This window comes from Dendrobates tinctorius, unplaced genomic scaffold, assembly GCF_039654945.1.
Source record: "Dendrobates tinctorius isolate UK_male_01 unplaced genomic scaffold, ASM3965494v1 ptg000097l, whole genome shotgun sequence".
Classification (NCBI taxonomy): domain Eukaryota; kingdom Metazoa; phylum Chordata; class Amphibia; order Anura; family Dendrobatidae; genus Dendrobates; species Dendrobates tinctorius.
This window is the reverse complement of record NW_027361765.1, coordinates 29747018-29763043: the sequence shown is the minus strand read 5'-3', so window position 1 is coordinate 29763043 and position 16026 is coordinate 29747018. Positions and strand designations below refer to the sequence as shown.

The window sequence follows — 16026 nt, the reverse complement described above, 5'->3', positions numbered from 1 at the left end:
CATGTAGTATGTATGTAGCATGCATGTAGTATATATGTAGTATGTATGTAGCATGTAGTATGTATGTAGCATGCATGTAGTATATATGTAGTATGTATGTAGCATGTAGTATGTATGTAGTATGTATGTAGTATGTATGTAGTATGCATGTAGCATGCATGTAGCATGCATGTAGTATGTATGTAGTATGTATGTATGTAGCATGCATGTAGTATGTATGTAGTATGTATGTAGCATGTAGTATGTATGTAGCATGCATGTAGTATATATGTAGTATGTATGTAGCATGTAGTATGTATGTAGCATGCATGTAGCATGTATGTAGTATGTATGTAGCATGCATGTAGTATGTATGTATGTAGTATGTATGTAGCATGCATGTAGTATGTATGTAGTATGTATGTAGTATGTATGTAGTATGTATGTAGTATGTATGTAGCATGTATGTAGCATGCATGTAGTATATATGTAGTATGTATGTAGCATGTAGTATGTATGTAGCATGCATGTAGTATGTATGTAGTATGTATGTATGTAGTATGTATGTAGTATGTATGTAGCATGTAGTATGTATGTAGCATGCATGTAGTATATATGTAGTATGTATGTAGCATGTAGTATGTATGTAGCATGCATGTAGGATGTATGTAGTATGTATGTAGTATATATGTAGTATGTATGTAGCATGTAGTATGTATGTAGCATGCATGTAGTATATATGTAGTATGTATGTAGCATGTAGTATGTATGTAGCATGCATGTAGTATATATGTAGTATGTATGTAGCATGTAGTATGTATGTAGTATGTGGTATGTATGTAGCATGTAGTATGTATGTAGTATGCATGTAGCATGCATGTAGTATGTATGTAGCATGCATGTAGTATGTATGTATGTAGTATGTATGTAGCATGCATGTAGTATGTATGTAGTATTTTTTTTTTTTTTTTTTAACATTCAACACATTAGCCGGATGATGGGACTACTACTGTCCCATCATTGGCTAATGTGTCAATCACTGTCATGGTAGCAGGCATCGCCCGATGGGACTTGTAGTCCCATCGGACGATGCCTGCACAGCCCCCCGGCAGGCCGGCACAGCCCCCCGGAGCCTGCACAGACCACCGGCAGGCCGGCACAGCCCCCCGGCAGGCCGGCACAGACCACCGGAGCCTGCACAGACCCCCTGGCAGGCCGGCACAGCCCCCCGAAAGGCCCGTACAGACCCCAGAGAGGCTGTACAAGGCAAAAACAGGGTTTTTCTTATTCCGATACCGGAAGTCCCATAGACTTGAATGGGACTTCCGGTATCGGAATCGGCGATACCGATACTTTTTTTAAAGATCGGCCGATCCATTCCGATCCGATACTTTGAAGTATCGGACGGTATCGCTCAACTCTAGTGACAGGTGTTACTGATGCTGCCACATGACAAAACGTGTGTGGTCCGAACGATCTGTAAACATGACTCGCTAGATGGTGGGCGGAGGGGGGCAGGCTGCATTACATTACCAGAAACCTTTGCTGGATTGTCACTAACTGTTACAGTGAACCCATCACTTGTTAGTGTTACATCAAAGCTATGCCGAAATTAGTACTTAGAAAAAAATCTGGATCCCTTCTTCTGATCGTTATGCACATTATGTATATAGTAAGGATAGTTTCCTTATTGAACATTTTATATTAGTGAGTTGTTCCTGTCCTTTCATAGTCTCATGTTCCACGCACTGACGACTGCCTATGCAGAAGTCGCTGTATATTTTATGCGTCAGAGAAACAAATTTCTGCTGTGACTCTTGACTGACCACTTGCTGAACTTACACACGTGGTCAAAATTGTTGGTACTCCTTGTTTAATGACAGAAAAACCCACAATGGTCACAGAAATAACTTTAATCTGACAAAAGTAATAATAAATAAAAAATCTATGAAAATGAACAAATGAAAGTCAGCCATGCTTCCACAGAATTTAAAAAAAATAAAAAAACTCATGAAATAGACCTGGACAGAAATGATGATATAACTTAATATTTTGTTGCACAACCTTTTGAGGCAATCACACAATTCCTGTAACTGTCAATGAGACTTCTGCACCTCTCGACAGATAAGTTGGCCCACTCCTCAAATGCAAATGCAAACTGCGCCAGTTGTCTCGTGTTTGAAGATTGCCTTTTCCAGACGGCATATTTCAGCTCTTTCCTAAGATGCTCAATAGGACTTGGGTCATGGCTCATAGAAGGCCACTTCAGAATAGTCCAATGTTTTCCTCCTACCCATTCTTGGGTGTTTTTAGCTGTGTGCTTTGGGTCATTATCCTGTTGCAAGACCCATGACCTGCAACTGAGACCAAGCTTTCTGACACTGGACAGCACATTTCTCTCTAGAATCCCTTGATAGTCTTGAGATTTCATTGTACGCTGTACAGATTCTAGACATCCTGTGCCACATGCAGCAAAGCAGTTCCAGAACATAACAGAGCCTCCTCCATGTTTCACAGTAGGGACAGGGTTATTTTCTTGATATGCTTCATTTTTCCATCTGAGAAAATAGAGCAGATGTGCCTTGCCAAAAAGCTCCATTTTTGTCTCATCTGCCCATAGGACATTCTCCCAGAAGCTTTGTGGATTGTTAACATGTAGTTTCCAATCTGTCTTTTATTATTTTTTTTTTCAACAATGGTGTCCTCCTTGGTCGTCTCTCATGAAGTCCACTGTGGCTCATACAACGATGGATGGTGTGATCTGACACTGATGTTCCTTGAGCTTGAAGTTCACCTTTAATCTGTTTAGAAGCTTTCTGGGCTCTTTTCTTACCATTCGTATTATCCGTCTCTTTGATTTTACATCAATTTTCCTCCTGCGGCCACATCCAGGGAGGTTGGCTACAGTCCCATGGATCTTAAATTTCTGAATAATATGTGCAACCATAGTCACAGGAACATCAAACTGCTTGGAGATGGTCTTATATCTTTTACATGTTTGTCTATACTTTTCTTTCTAATCACCTGAGACAACTCTCTTTCCTTCGCTTCCTCTGGTCCATGTTAAGTGTGATACACACCATGTCACCAAACAGCACAGTGAGTATCTGTAGCCCTCTGTACAGGCCACTCACTGATTACAAGATTGTAGACACTAAATTTAAAAAAAAAAATAAAACTCTTTTAATAGGACAGGCATTATGGTATTTTCAGCGGTATCATCATTTCTATCCAGGCCTATTTCTTGAGTTTTAATTTTTTTGAAAAAATTCTATGGAAGCATGGTTGAAAAGCAATGTCTGACTTTCATTTGTTCATTTTCATAGATTATTGATTAATATTACTTTTGTCAGATTCAAGTTATTTCTGTGGCCATTATGGGTTTTTCTGTCATTAAACGAGGGGTACCAACAATTTTGACCACGTGTGTACTGCATATGGCAGTGTTTCTCAACCAGAGATGGTGAATTACTGATTTCCACCCACAATACTAGAGGTTTCCTCTGGTTGCAGAAATTTGTCATATAATGAGTATAGGACCAATAAGCAACTTGCTGCACACTCAAAACTCCAAAAAAGAAGCTTTGCGCCATAACAATGTGACATATCTGTTTACGGTCAAGGATTCATAGATTTATTAATATCTGTAAAAAAAAAAAAAAAAAAAAAAAAAAAAAAGTCATGTAGTAGCTGTGTCCATCGGGGAATACACAATACAGCAACTAGTATAACATACCACAGACTGCATGTCATTCAGGGTTATTGCCTTCTGTAGCATCATTTTATAAAATGGTCGTATGAAGAAACCTGTAGGAGCGAAAACCATAATTATTTTATATATGGGCATGACTTATAATGAACATCAATTATTACACAATTGTGAGCACTGTGCAGCAACTATCCTGCAGCTTCCTTTCTTTTGTATTTAGAATCAACTTCAGGTGCCCGACCAGGAGCCAAATATCTGAAATAACATCACTGGAGCTAGAAAAGCACATTGGCAAAAAAATGTACTATTACATAAACTACTGTGGAAAAGTTTGGGGAAGGTGAGGAAAAATGCTGGAAAGTAAGAATGCAAGTTATTTTTTTTTATCAATTAATAAAATGCAAAGTGAATGAACAAAATAAAAAAATGTAATCTAAATCAATCTTTGCTGTGACTGCCCTTTGCCTTCAATCTTTGTAGGCACACTTGCAAAAACTTTTTGAAGGCACTTGGCAGGGAGATTACAGGCAACCACAGAAGGAACTGCACAAGCATACATACACAGCAGATCTTTGGTTGGTCCTTCAACAATTTTGGAACAACCTCAATGCAGGGTTACTTCAAAACCCGAATGTAAGTGTACCGAGAAGGATATCAGCCAAAGGATGGTCATTCCAAATATTGATTTGATTTAGACTTCGTTTTGTTGATTCACTTTCCATCTACCTCTTGGACAACTCAGAACCATGCCGGTCTGTCCGATCACACTATTATGAAAGCACTATTAAATCCCAAAGTAAAGTATAAAAGTAGGCCCAAACAAAAACAAAGTTTTAAAGGGTTTGTCTCAACTTGTTAATCGAGTTAAAAGCAACTTTGCAATCTACCCTTTAATAAAAAATCCTCTTCATTCTGAAGAACATAGGGATTTTTATTTCCATAATTTACTGTTCGCTGCCTAGGTAACCTGCCACCTTTGAAGTCAGAAGTGTCCAGTTTCCTAGAGCAGCATTTGCAATGCCAGATTGCTGGATCCAGCCAGATTCTGTGCCCCTGCGCTCCCCCCATACTGTGGAGGGAAAGCTCACTCTGCTTGTAACAAGGGAGAGTGCACAGTTTAAGCAAGAGACGTGACCATACCAGCAAGCAGGAGCAGAGGAGCATTAGTTTGAAAATATTTACAAGCAGAGGTGGATATTTAAGTGTAAAGAAGAAATAAAGGATTAAAAAAAGTTGGAAAACATTTGCCAGACTTCTGCAGAGATCATGGATCCAGAAAATAAGATTGTTCTGTAAATTAAAGCTGTGTGACTGATTGTGCCTCATAACTGAAATTGTACTGCATTTTATACTAATTAGGCTATATTTTGCCAATGACCAAGTTATGTTTTAAATCAATACTCTATTTCAGCACAAATTTGGTTATCAAATCTATCCTGCTTATGTATAAATACATTTGTGATACCAATGTATGCCACAATGTAGCAGCAGCATTTCAATTTGTATAAATTTGGGTTTAAATCAGCATATGAAAAAACAGGATTTTTTGGGCTGCTTACCGTAAAATCTGTTTCTCGGAGCCTTCATTGGGGGACACTGAGACCATGGGTGTATGCTGCTGCCACTAGGAGGCTGACACTATGCACAAAAAAGGTTAGCTCCTCCTCCGCCATATACACCCCACCGACCGGCAGGAAATTCCTCAGTTAGTGAGAAAGCAGTAGGAGAAGTAACGGAATAGATTGAAAACAGAACGAACAACTCAACTGTAACCAATCGACAAACATAAGAACAGGAGTTGTAGAACATGGGAGGGTGCTGTGTCCCCCAATGAAGGCTCCGAGAAACAGATTTTACGGTAAGCAACCCAAAAAATCCTGTTTTCTCGTTCGCCTTATTGGGGGACACAGAGACCATGGGACGTCCCAAAGCAGTCCCTGGGGTGGGAAACAAACTTCCATCAGGCCAGTGGACTCACCACCGCGGCCTGCAGAATCCTTCTACCTAGGCTGGCGTCCGCTGAAGCGTAGGTGTGGACCCTGTAGAATTTCACAAAAGTGTGAACCGAAGACCACGTTGCAGCTTTGCAAAGCTGCAGCGCGGAAGCTCTGTGGCGCACCGCCCAGGAGGCACCCACCGCCCGGGTAGAGTGCGCTCTGATCCCTGAAGGAGCTGCACGATGCTTGACCCGGTATGCCTCCAAAATTGCCGATCTGATCCAGCGAGCAATAGTGGCCTTTGAGGCTGGGTGACCTTTCCTTGCACCGTCTGGAATGATAAACAGAGAGTCTGACTTCCGCAAGGAAGATGTCCTGGCTAGATAGACTCTCAATGCCCTGACCAGGTCCAGTTTGTTCAAGGATCGCTCCCGAGGATGAGCTGGGCTCGGGCAGAAGGATGGCAGAACAATGTCCTCATTGAGGTGAAACGAAGATACCACCTTCGGAAGGAAAGAGGGCGGAGGCCGCAGAACTACCTTGTCCTGATGAAGTACCAAAAAGGGAGAGCGGCAAGAAAGGGCCGCTAATTCCGACACACGTCGGATGGAAGTAATGGCCACCAGAAAGGCCACCTTCCAAGAAAGGAGGGCAAGGGAAACAACCCTGAGAGGTTCAAAAGGAGGACCTTGCAGAACCCCAAGAACGAAATTAAGATCCCAAGGATCCACGGGCGCTCGGTACAGAGGAACCGTGTGAGCCACACCCTGAAGAAAGGTTTTGACCTGGGGCCGGGAGGCCAGCGTCTTCTGAAATAAAATGGACAGTGCCGAAACTTGACCCTTCAAGGAACTGAGAGCAAGCCCCGCATCCAGCCCTGTCTGAAGAAACGCCAGAACAGAAGGAAGCGAAAAAACCATGGCCGCGATGTCATTGGCCTCACACCAGGAGAAATAGGCTTTCCAAGTACGGTAATAGATCTTGGAAGAGGAAGGCTTTCTGGCGCGGATCATGGTATGAATCACTCGATCAGAGAATCCTGCCCGTTTCAAAACCTCGGTCTCAACAGCCACGCCGTTAAATTGAGCGACCGAGAATTGGGGTGGCAAAATCGGGCCTTGCGACAGCAGATCTGCCCTGTCGGGAAGCTTCCAGGGGGCGTCCGCGAAAAGGTTGACAATGTCCGCGAACCAAGACCTTCTGGGCCAATTCGGGGCGATGAGGACTGGAATCCCTTCTGCCTTGATTTTCTTCAACAGCTTGGGAAGAAGAGGCAGGGGAGGGAACAGGTAGGGGAGCTCGAACTGTGACCAAGGAACGTCCAGAGCGTCGGCGCCCACTGCCAGGGGGTCCCGAGACCTGGACACGAATTGTGGTACCTTCCTTTTGAGGCGAGACGCCATGAGGTCTACGTCCGGGGTTCCCCACCGACGGCAGAGCAGATGAAACACCTCCGGATGTAGGGACCATTCCCCTGCTGCGAGACCCTCGCGGCTTAGAAAATCGGCGGCCCAGTTGTCCACGCCGGGAATGTGAACCGCGGAAATTGTTGGAACAAAGGTCTCTGCCCATTGAAGAATTCTGGACACTTCCGCCAGGGCTGAGACACTCCGTGTCCCCCCTTGTCGGTTGATATACGCCACCGCTGTGGCATTGTCTGTTTGAATCCTGACAGGCAGGCCCTTGAGGCGCCGTTCCCAGTGGACGAGAGCCAGAAGGATCGCTCGTATCTCTAGGACATTGATCAGCTGAGCTGATTCCTGAGTCGACCATCGACCCTGAACAGTGTGATTGCGGAACACTGCACCCCAGCCGATGAGGCTGGCGTCCGTTGTGAATCTGGGAAGGACCGCCCCGAGAGAATGAGGGGAGACGTCAACCACCAGTTGAGAGACCGCTTGATCCGGCATGAAAGACGAACCGGACGATCCAGAGACAGAGCCGACCTGTTCCACCTGGACAAAATGGCCTGCTTGAGGGGCCTGGTGTGAAACTGGGCAAAGGGAACTGCCTCTATTGCTGCCACCATCTTCCCCAGAATCCTCATGGCTGTCCTGAGAGATGAAAACCGTGCGATCTGTAGTGATCGGATGCCCTGCTGCAGGGAAAGAATCTTGTCTTGTGGGAGAAATACCCTTGACCGACAAGTGTCGAAAAGAAGGCCCAGAAACACAAGGCGTTGAGTAGGGATCAGACAGGACTTTTTTCGGTTGACGATCCACCCAAAACTGGACAGGGTGTCTAGAACGATCGCCACACTTAGGCGGGCCTGATGAAAGGAGGGAGCCTTGATCAGAATATCGTCGAGATACGGAAAAAGAACAAGACCTCTGATCCTCAACAAGGCCATCAACGCCGCCATAATCTTCGTGATGACCCTGGGAGCGGTGGCGAGCCCGAAAGGGAGCGCGACGAACTGATAATGTTCGTGGTGAATCGCAAACCACAGGAACTTCGGATGTCCGGGAAATATGGGCACGTGTAGAAAGGCATCTTGGATGTCTATGGAACACATGAATTCCTGCTCCTCCATGGAGGCAATCACCGAGCGAACCGACTCCATCCGGAAATGGCGGAGGCGAACTCTCTTGTTGAGTAACTTGAGATCCAAGATGGGTCGAACCGCCCCGTCCTTTTTCGGCACCACAAACAGGTTTGAATAAAACCCTGTGAATCGTTCCGATTCGGGAACGGGCACAATCACCCCGGAGCTGAGGAGAGAGGCGATGGCCGAACCGAACCCCGGGATCAAGGCAGGATCCCGTGGCGGACGGGATTGGAAGAAGCGATCCCGTGGAAGAGAAACGAACTCTATTTTGTATCCTGTCGATACAACCTCTCTGACCCAAGCGTCCTCTACTGAGGCGAACCAGACGTCGCTGAAGAAAAGAAGTCGACCTCCCAATTGGAAGGGACCCACGGAAGACCGATGATAGTCATGCGGACGTAGACCGTCCAGATCTAGATCTGGGTGGTCTTCCCTGGGAAGAGTGGGACCGCCAGGACGGAGTGGGCCTGAAGGAGACCTTCTTTCTTTCCTGACGTGCTTGTGGCCTTTGCTGGTTGGAAGGGTTTTCCGCCGCATTGAAACGGCGGAAAGACTGAAAGGGACGGAACTGACGCCTTGGAGGAGGTCTGCGAGGCTTGGATTGGGGGAGAAGAGAACTCGTACCTCCGGTAGCGTCCTTAATAATCTGGTCCAATTGGGACCCAAAGAGACGCACTCCTTGAAAAGGCAGATTAGTCAGAGACTTTTTAGAGGACAAGTCCGCCTGCCAGGCCTTGAGCCAAATTGTACGTCGGATTGCCACGATGTTGCTTGACACCTGAACCGCGCAAGATGCGGCATCCAAGGAAGCAGAAAGCAGATAATCCCCCGCATGGGAAATCTGATTGGCGAGATCGGCCAAATGCTCCGGTTGTGCCTTATCCAGAATGCCCTGCCGAAGGTCCTCTGCCCAAGCGGATATAGCCTTTGCTGCCCAAGATGAAGCAAAGACTGGACATACCGCCGCAGATGCCGCCTCGAAGGCAGACTTTGCTAGGGATTCTATGATTCTGTCATTAGAATCTTTTAGAGACGCTACACCCGACAGCGGAAGAACAGTATTATTAGAGAGTCTGGATACGGGAGGGTCCACTGAAGGAGAAGCGGCCCAGTTGTCCGTGAGCTCTTTAGCGAACGGATACAGCACGCCGAGACGCTTTCCTCTTTGAAAGCGTCTAGTCGGATCTTCCCTTTCCTTGGTAAAAATCTTCCCAAACTCGGAATGAAAGGGAAACACTCTGGAAGGTGTTTCCGCCCGTCTGAACGAAACCTCCTGATCTGAGGATTTCGCAGGGGCGTCAGTGATGTCGAAGGTATGGTGAATCGCGGCAATGAGGTTCTGCACCGTAACCTTCATGTTCGCATCCTAATCCGAATCCAGCTCTAAGATCCCTTCAGATTCCGAAAGCGCTTCACCTGACTCGGGAGAGGAGGCCCGAGAGGGAGACTGCTGGGGAGTATGGGGTGAGGTAGGGCGAGGAGAGGACTCCGCCTGGAGATCCTGCCTGGGTCTCTTGCGACTGACACTGGCTGGCTCAGATGGGACGTCTTGGGACGTGCTAGGTCCCGCAGAAACTCCCAAGGGCAACTTATCCAGAACGGCTACTAGGGACTGAGACACCTTGGTGAGGTCTGCCACCGACTGTGATAGGGAGGAGGCCCAACCCGGCAAGGGGGGCTCACTCACCCCTGGGGCTATGGATGGCTCCTGAGCGGCGTCGGGCTGGATTGGATTGCTACAGTCCAGGCAGAGGGGAGAGGACTGACCTGAGGGAAGTTTGCGGTTGCACGAAGAACATGCGAAGAACTTGACTAGGGTGCAGGGGAGGGCCGAAGAGCGGGTACGATCAGCCTTAGGGATAGACATTGTGAAAAACCTGAGGTAGTGCCGGAAGGTTGGGGGACAGAGGGCGGAGAAGGGTCAGTCTGCCGTGCAGAGCTACTCACGGTCCGGTGTCCCCAAAAACGATGCTGCTCGACCTGTCCAGGGATGCAGATCAGGGAGAAGTCCGGCTGGCCGTCCAAAGAGGCAAAAAGCTGCTTGCAGAAACTGCTCAGGGGCTGGGGAGCCTCTCCAGCTGCGTCCGGCTGGCAGGCTGTGAAGATGGCGCCTGCCTGTAGAAAAGCGCAGGTCCCGGGGAAGGGCGGAGCTCCTCGCAGGGTTAATAATTGCTGCCCTCTAGCCATAATATGCTGGGCAGGAGAGGGAAAGGCGGGGGGAGGGCCTGGGTAGAGCGGGAGTGAAGCCCGCTTAGTAGAAAGGGGCGGGGGGCGTGGCCGCGACGCTGCGGTAGGCCCGAACACAAGCCGGGGCCTAAATTAGTTGCGGCGGCCGCCTGTCAGCAGGGGGTCGGCGCGGAAGACGCGTCGCAACATCGGGCCGCGTCCCTGCCCAGAACTGCCCGACTCCAGCGCTACCCCTGCCGAGATGGAAAAAAGGGGGGGGAAGCGCAGAACGAGGCCCGTGAAGACCCGGGGCCTGCATAGATGCGGTGTCCGTGGGGGGTTGCGGGGCGTGCAGGGACCCTAACGTGGTCCCCCTGGCGACCGCTCCAAGAGAAAACGCCGGGGGAAGACTGACATACTCACCCAGGCAGGGGGCCTTACAATAAAGGTACCTGAAAATCCCACGCTGTCTCTATGAAATCCGCGCCTCATCCAACCTTCAGGCTCTGGTAGGCGAGAGGGTGGGAGGCGGGGGGCAAGGACCGTCCGTGCGGCTGGCACCTACTTGTGCGAGGCTCCTGGTCCTGCTGCGGAGACCTATGAGGATACGGGGTGGCATTACACGCCGTACTCATAGTCTCTTTGTGGGAGTACGGATGTGACTGTTCACTCCGTATCCCTCCGGAACCTGCAAAGAAACGACGCACACTGAGGTAGATATGGGTCTAATAAAAGACCCGTGTCCACCTCCTACTGACACTAAGCTAAACTGAGGAATTTCCTGCCGGTCGGTGGGGTGTATACGGCGGAGGAGGAGCTAACCTTTTTTGTGCATAGTGTCAGCCTCCTAGTGGCAGCAGCATACACCCATGGTCTCTGTGTCCCCCCAATAAGGCGAACGAGAAATTGTCGTTTTTTTCCCCAGAATAAAAACAGGATTTTTTGGGTTGCTTACCGTAAAATCTGTTTCTCGGAGCCTTCATTGGGGGACACAGAGACCATGGGTGTATGCTGCTGCCACTAGGAGGCAGACACTATGCACAAAAAAAGGTTAGCTCCTCCTCCGCAGTGTACACCCCACCGACCGGCAGGAAGTTCCTCAGTTAGTGAGAAAGCAGTAGAAGTAACAGAATAGATTGAAAACAGAACAAACAACTCAACTGTAACAAACCGACAAACATAAGAACAGGAGTTGTAGAACATGGGAGGGTGCTGTGTCCCCCAATGAAGGCTCCGAGAAACAGATTTTACGGTAAGCAACCCAAAAAATCCTGTTTTCTCGTTCGCCTTATTGGGGGACACAGAGACCATGGGACGTCCCAAAGCAGTCCCTGGGGTGGGAAACAAACTTCCATCAGGCCAGTGGACTCGCTACCGCAGCCTGCAGAATCCTTCTACCTAGGCTGGCGTCCGCCGAAGCGTAGGTGTGGACCCTGTAGAATTTCACAAAGGTGTGAACCGATGACCACGTTGCAGCCTTGCAAAGCTGCAGCGCGGAAGCTCTGTGGCGCACCGCCCAGGAGGCACCCACCGCCCGGGTAGAGTGCGCTCTGATCCCTGGAGGGGCCACTCGATGCTTGACCGGGTATGCCTCCAAAATTGCCGATCTGATCCAGCGCGCAATAGTGGCCTTTGAGGCTGGGTGATGAACAGAGAGTCTGACTTCCGCAAGGAAGTCGTCCGGGCTAGATAGACTCTCAATGCCCTGACTAGGTCCAGCTTGTTCAAAGACCGCTCCCGAGGGTGAGCTGGGCTCGGGCAGAAGGATGGCAGAACAATGTCCTCATTGAGGTGAAACGAAGATACCACCTTCGGAAGAAAAGAGGGCGGAGGCCGCAGAACTACCTTGTCCTGATGAAAGACCAAAAAAGGAGAGCGGCAAGAAAGTACCGCTAATTCCGACACGCGCCGGATGGAGGTAATGGCCACCAGAAAGGCCGCTTTCCAAGAAAGGAAGGAAAGGGAAACATCCCTGAGAGGTTCAAAAGGAGGACCCTGCAGAACCTGAAGAACCAAATTAAGATCCCAAGGATCCACGGGAGCTCGGTACGGAGGAACCGTGTGAGCCACACCCTGGAGGAAGGTTTGGACCTGGGGCCGGGAGGCCAGCGTTTTCTGAAATAAAATGGACAGTGCCGAAACTTGACCCTTCAAGGAACTGAGAGCAAGCCCCGCATCCAGCCCTGCCTGAAGAAACGCCAGAATAGAAGGGAGCGAAAAAACCAAGGGCGCGATGTCATTGGCCTCACACCAGGAGAAATAGGCTTTCCAAGTACGGTAATAGATCTTCGAAGAAGAAGGCTTTCTGGCGCGGATCATGGTATGAATTACCCGATCAGAGAATCCTGCCCGTCTCAAAACCTCGGTCTCAACAGCCACGCCGCTAAATTGAGCGACCGAGAATTGGGGTGGCAAATCGGGCCTTGAGACAGCAGATCTGCCCGTCGGGAAGCTTCCAGGGGGCGTCCGCGAGAAGGTTGACAATGTCTGCGAACCAAGACCTTCTGGGCCAATTCGGGGCGATGAGGATGACCGGAATCCCCTCTGCTTTGATTTTCTTCAACAACTTGGAAAGAAGAGGCAGAGGAGGGAACAGGTAGGGGAGCACGAACTGTGACCAAGGGACGGCCAGAGCGTCGGCGCCCACTGCCAGAGGGTCCCGAGACCTGGACACAAATTGTGGGACTTTCCTGTTGAGGCGAGATGCCATGAGGTCTACATCCGGGGTTCCCCACCGACGGCAGAGCAGATGAAACACCTCCGGATGTAGGGACCATTCCCCTGCCGCGAGACCCTCGCGGCTGAGGAAATCGGCGGCCCAGTTGTCCACGCCGGGAATGTGAACCGCGGAAATCGTTGGAACAAAGGCCTCTGCCCATTGAAGAATTCTGGACACTTCCGCCAGGGCTGAGACACTCCGTGTCCCCCCTTGGCGGTTGATATACGCCACCGCTGTGGCATTGTCTGTCTGAATCCTGACAGGCAGGCCCTTGAGGCGCCTTTCCCAGTGGACGAGAGCTAGATGGATCGCCCGTATCTCTAGGACATTGATCTGCAGAGCTGATTCCGGAGTCGACCATCTACCCTGATGAGTGTGATTGCAGAACACTGCACCCCAGCCGATGAGGCTGGCGTCCGTAGTGACAATCTGCCAGTGAACGGGAAGAAAAGACCGCCCCAAGAGAATGAGGGGAGACGTCAACCACCAGTTGAGAGACCGCCTGATCCGGCAGGAAAGGCGAACCGGACGATCCAGAGACAGAGCCGACCTGTTCCACCTGGACAAAATGGCCTGCTGGAGTGGCCTGGTGTGAAATTGGGCAAAGGGAACTGCCTCTATCGCCGCCACCATCTTCCCCAGGACCCTCATGGCTGTCCTGAGGAATGGAAATCGTGTGATCTGTAATGATCGCACGCCCTGCTGCAGGGAAAGAATCTTGTCTTGTGGGAGAAATACCCTTGACCGACGAGTGTCGAAAAGAAGGCCCAGAAACACAAGGCGTTGAGTAGGGACCAGACAGGACTTTTCCCGGTTGACGATCCACCCAAAACTGGACAGGGTGTCTAGAACGATCGCCACACTTAGGCGGGCCTGTTGAAAGGAGGGGGCCTTGATCAGGATATCGTCGAGGTACGGAAAAAGAACGAGACCTCTGATCCTCAACAAGGCCATCAACGCCGCCATAATCTTCGTGAAGACTCTGGGAGCGGTGGAGAGCCCAAAAGGAAGCGCGACGAACTGGTAATGTTCGTGAAGAATCGCAAACCGCAGGAACTTCTGATGTCCGGGAAATATGGGCACATGTAGATAGGCATCTTGGATGTCTATGGAACCCATGAATTCCTGCTCCTCCATGGAAGCAATTACCGAGCGAACTGACTCCATCCGGAAGTGGCGAAGGCGAACTCTCTTGTTGAGTAACTTGAGATCCAAGATGGGTCGAACTCTCCCGTCCTTTTTCGGCACCACAAACAGGTTTGAATAAAACCCTGTGAAGCGTTCCGATTCGGGAACGGGCACAATCACCCCGGAACTGAGAAGAGAGGCGATGGCCGAACCGAACCCAGGGACCAAGGCCGGATCCCTCGGCGGACGGGATTGTAAGAAACGATCCCGTGGAAGAGAAATGAACTCTATTTTGTATCCTGTTGATACAACCTTTCTGACCCAACCAAGCGTCCTCTACTGAGGCGAGCCAGACGTCGCTGAAGAAGAGAAGTCGACCTCCCAATTGGAAGGGACCCACGGGAGACCGATGGTAGTCATGCGGACGTAGACCGTCCAGATGTAGATCTGGACGGTCTTCCCTGGGAAGAGTGGGACCGCCAGGACGGAGTGGGCCTGAAGGAAACCTTCTTTCTTTCCTGACGTGCCTGAGGCCTTTGCTGGTTGGAAGGGTTTTCCGCCGTATTGAAACGGCGGAAAGTCCGAAAGGGACGAAACTGACGCCTTGGAGGAGGTCTGCAAGGCTTGGAGGGGAGAAGAGAACTCGTACCTCCGGTAGCGTCCTTAATAATCTGATCCAATTGTGATCCGAAGAGACGCACTCCCTGAAAAGGCAGATTGGTCAGAGACTTTTTAGAGGACAAGTCCGCCTGCCAGGCCTTGAGCCAAATTGTACGTCGGATTGCCACGATGTTACGTGACACCTGAACTGCGCAAGATGCGGCATCCAAGGAGGCAGAAAGCAGATAATCCCCCGCATGGGAAATCTGATTGGCGAGATCGGCCAAATGCTCTGGTCGTGCCTTATCCAGAATGCCCTGCCGAAGGTCATCTGCCCAAGTGGATATGGCCTTTGCTGCCCAAGAAGAAACAAAGACTGGACATACCGCTGCTGATGCCGCTTCGAAGGCAGATTTTGCTAGAGATTCTATGATCCTATCATTAGAATCTTTTAGCGACGCCACACCTGACAGCGAAGGACCGTATTATTAGAAAGTCTGGACACGGGAGGGTCCACCGAGGGAGAAGCGGCCCAGTTGTCCGTGAGCTCTTTAGCAAACGGGTACAGCACGCCGAGACGCTTTCCTCTTTGAAAGCGTCTGGTCGGGTCTTCTCTCTCCTTTGTAAAAATCTTTCCAAACTCAGAATGGAAGGGAAACACCCTGGATGGTGTTTCCGCCCGTCTGGACGAAACCTCCTGATCTGAGGATTTCGCAGGGGCGTCAGCGATGTCAAAGGTATGGTGAATCGCGGCAATGAGGTTTTGCACCGTAACCTTCATTTTTCGCATCATGGTCCGAATCCAGCTCTAAGACCCCTTCCGATTCCGAAAGCGCTTCGCCTGACTCGGGGGAGGAGGCCCGAGAGGGAGACTGCTGGGGACTATGGGGTGAGGTAGGACGAGGGGAGGACTCCGCCTGGAGGTCCTGCCTGGGCCTCTTGCGACTGCCGCTGGCTGGCTCAGATGGGACGTCCTGAGACGTGCTGGGTCCCGCCGAAGCTCCCAAGGGCAACTTGTCCAGAACGGCTACTAGGGACTGAGACACCTTGATGAGGTCTGCCACTGACTGTGATTGAGAGGAGGCCCAACCCGGCATGGGGGGCTCACTCGCCCCTGGGGCTATGGATGGCTCCTGAGCGGCGTCGGGCTGGACGCAGAGCGGGTACGATCAGACTTAGCGTTGGACATAGTGAAAAGAGAGGCAGTGCCGGCCGGTTGGGGGACAGAAGGCAGAGAAGG

The 16026-nt window shown here is 49.9% G+C and overlaps 1 protein-coding gene across 3 annotated transcripts in view; it reads right to left on the bottom strand.

Moving 5' to 3' along the window:
• Nucleotides 1-16026, bottom strand: part of NEDD4 (NEDD4 E3 ubiquitin protein ligase) — a 209801-nt gene that overhangs the window by 26435 nt on the left and 167340 nt on the right. For all 3 annotated transcript variants that reach the window (XM_073587011.1, XM_073587009.1, XM_073587010.1), the window contains one exon: nucleotides 3716-3786. In XM_073587011.1, the coding sequence (XP_073443112.1) occupies nucleotides 3716-3786 (71 nt within the window). The remainder of the gene's footprint in view (nucleotides 1-3715; nucleotides 3787-16026) is intronic.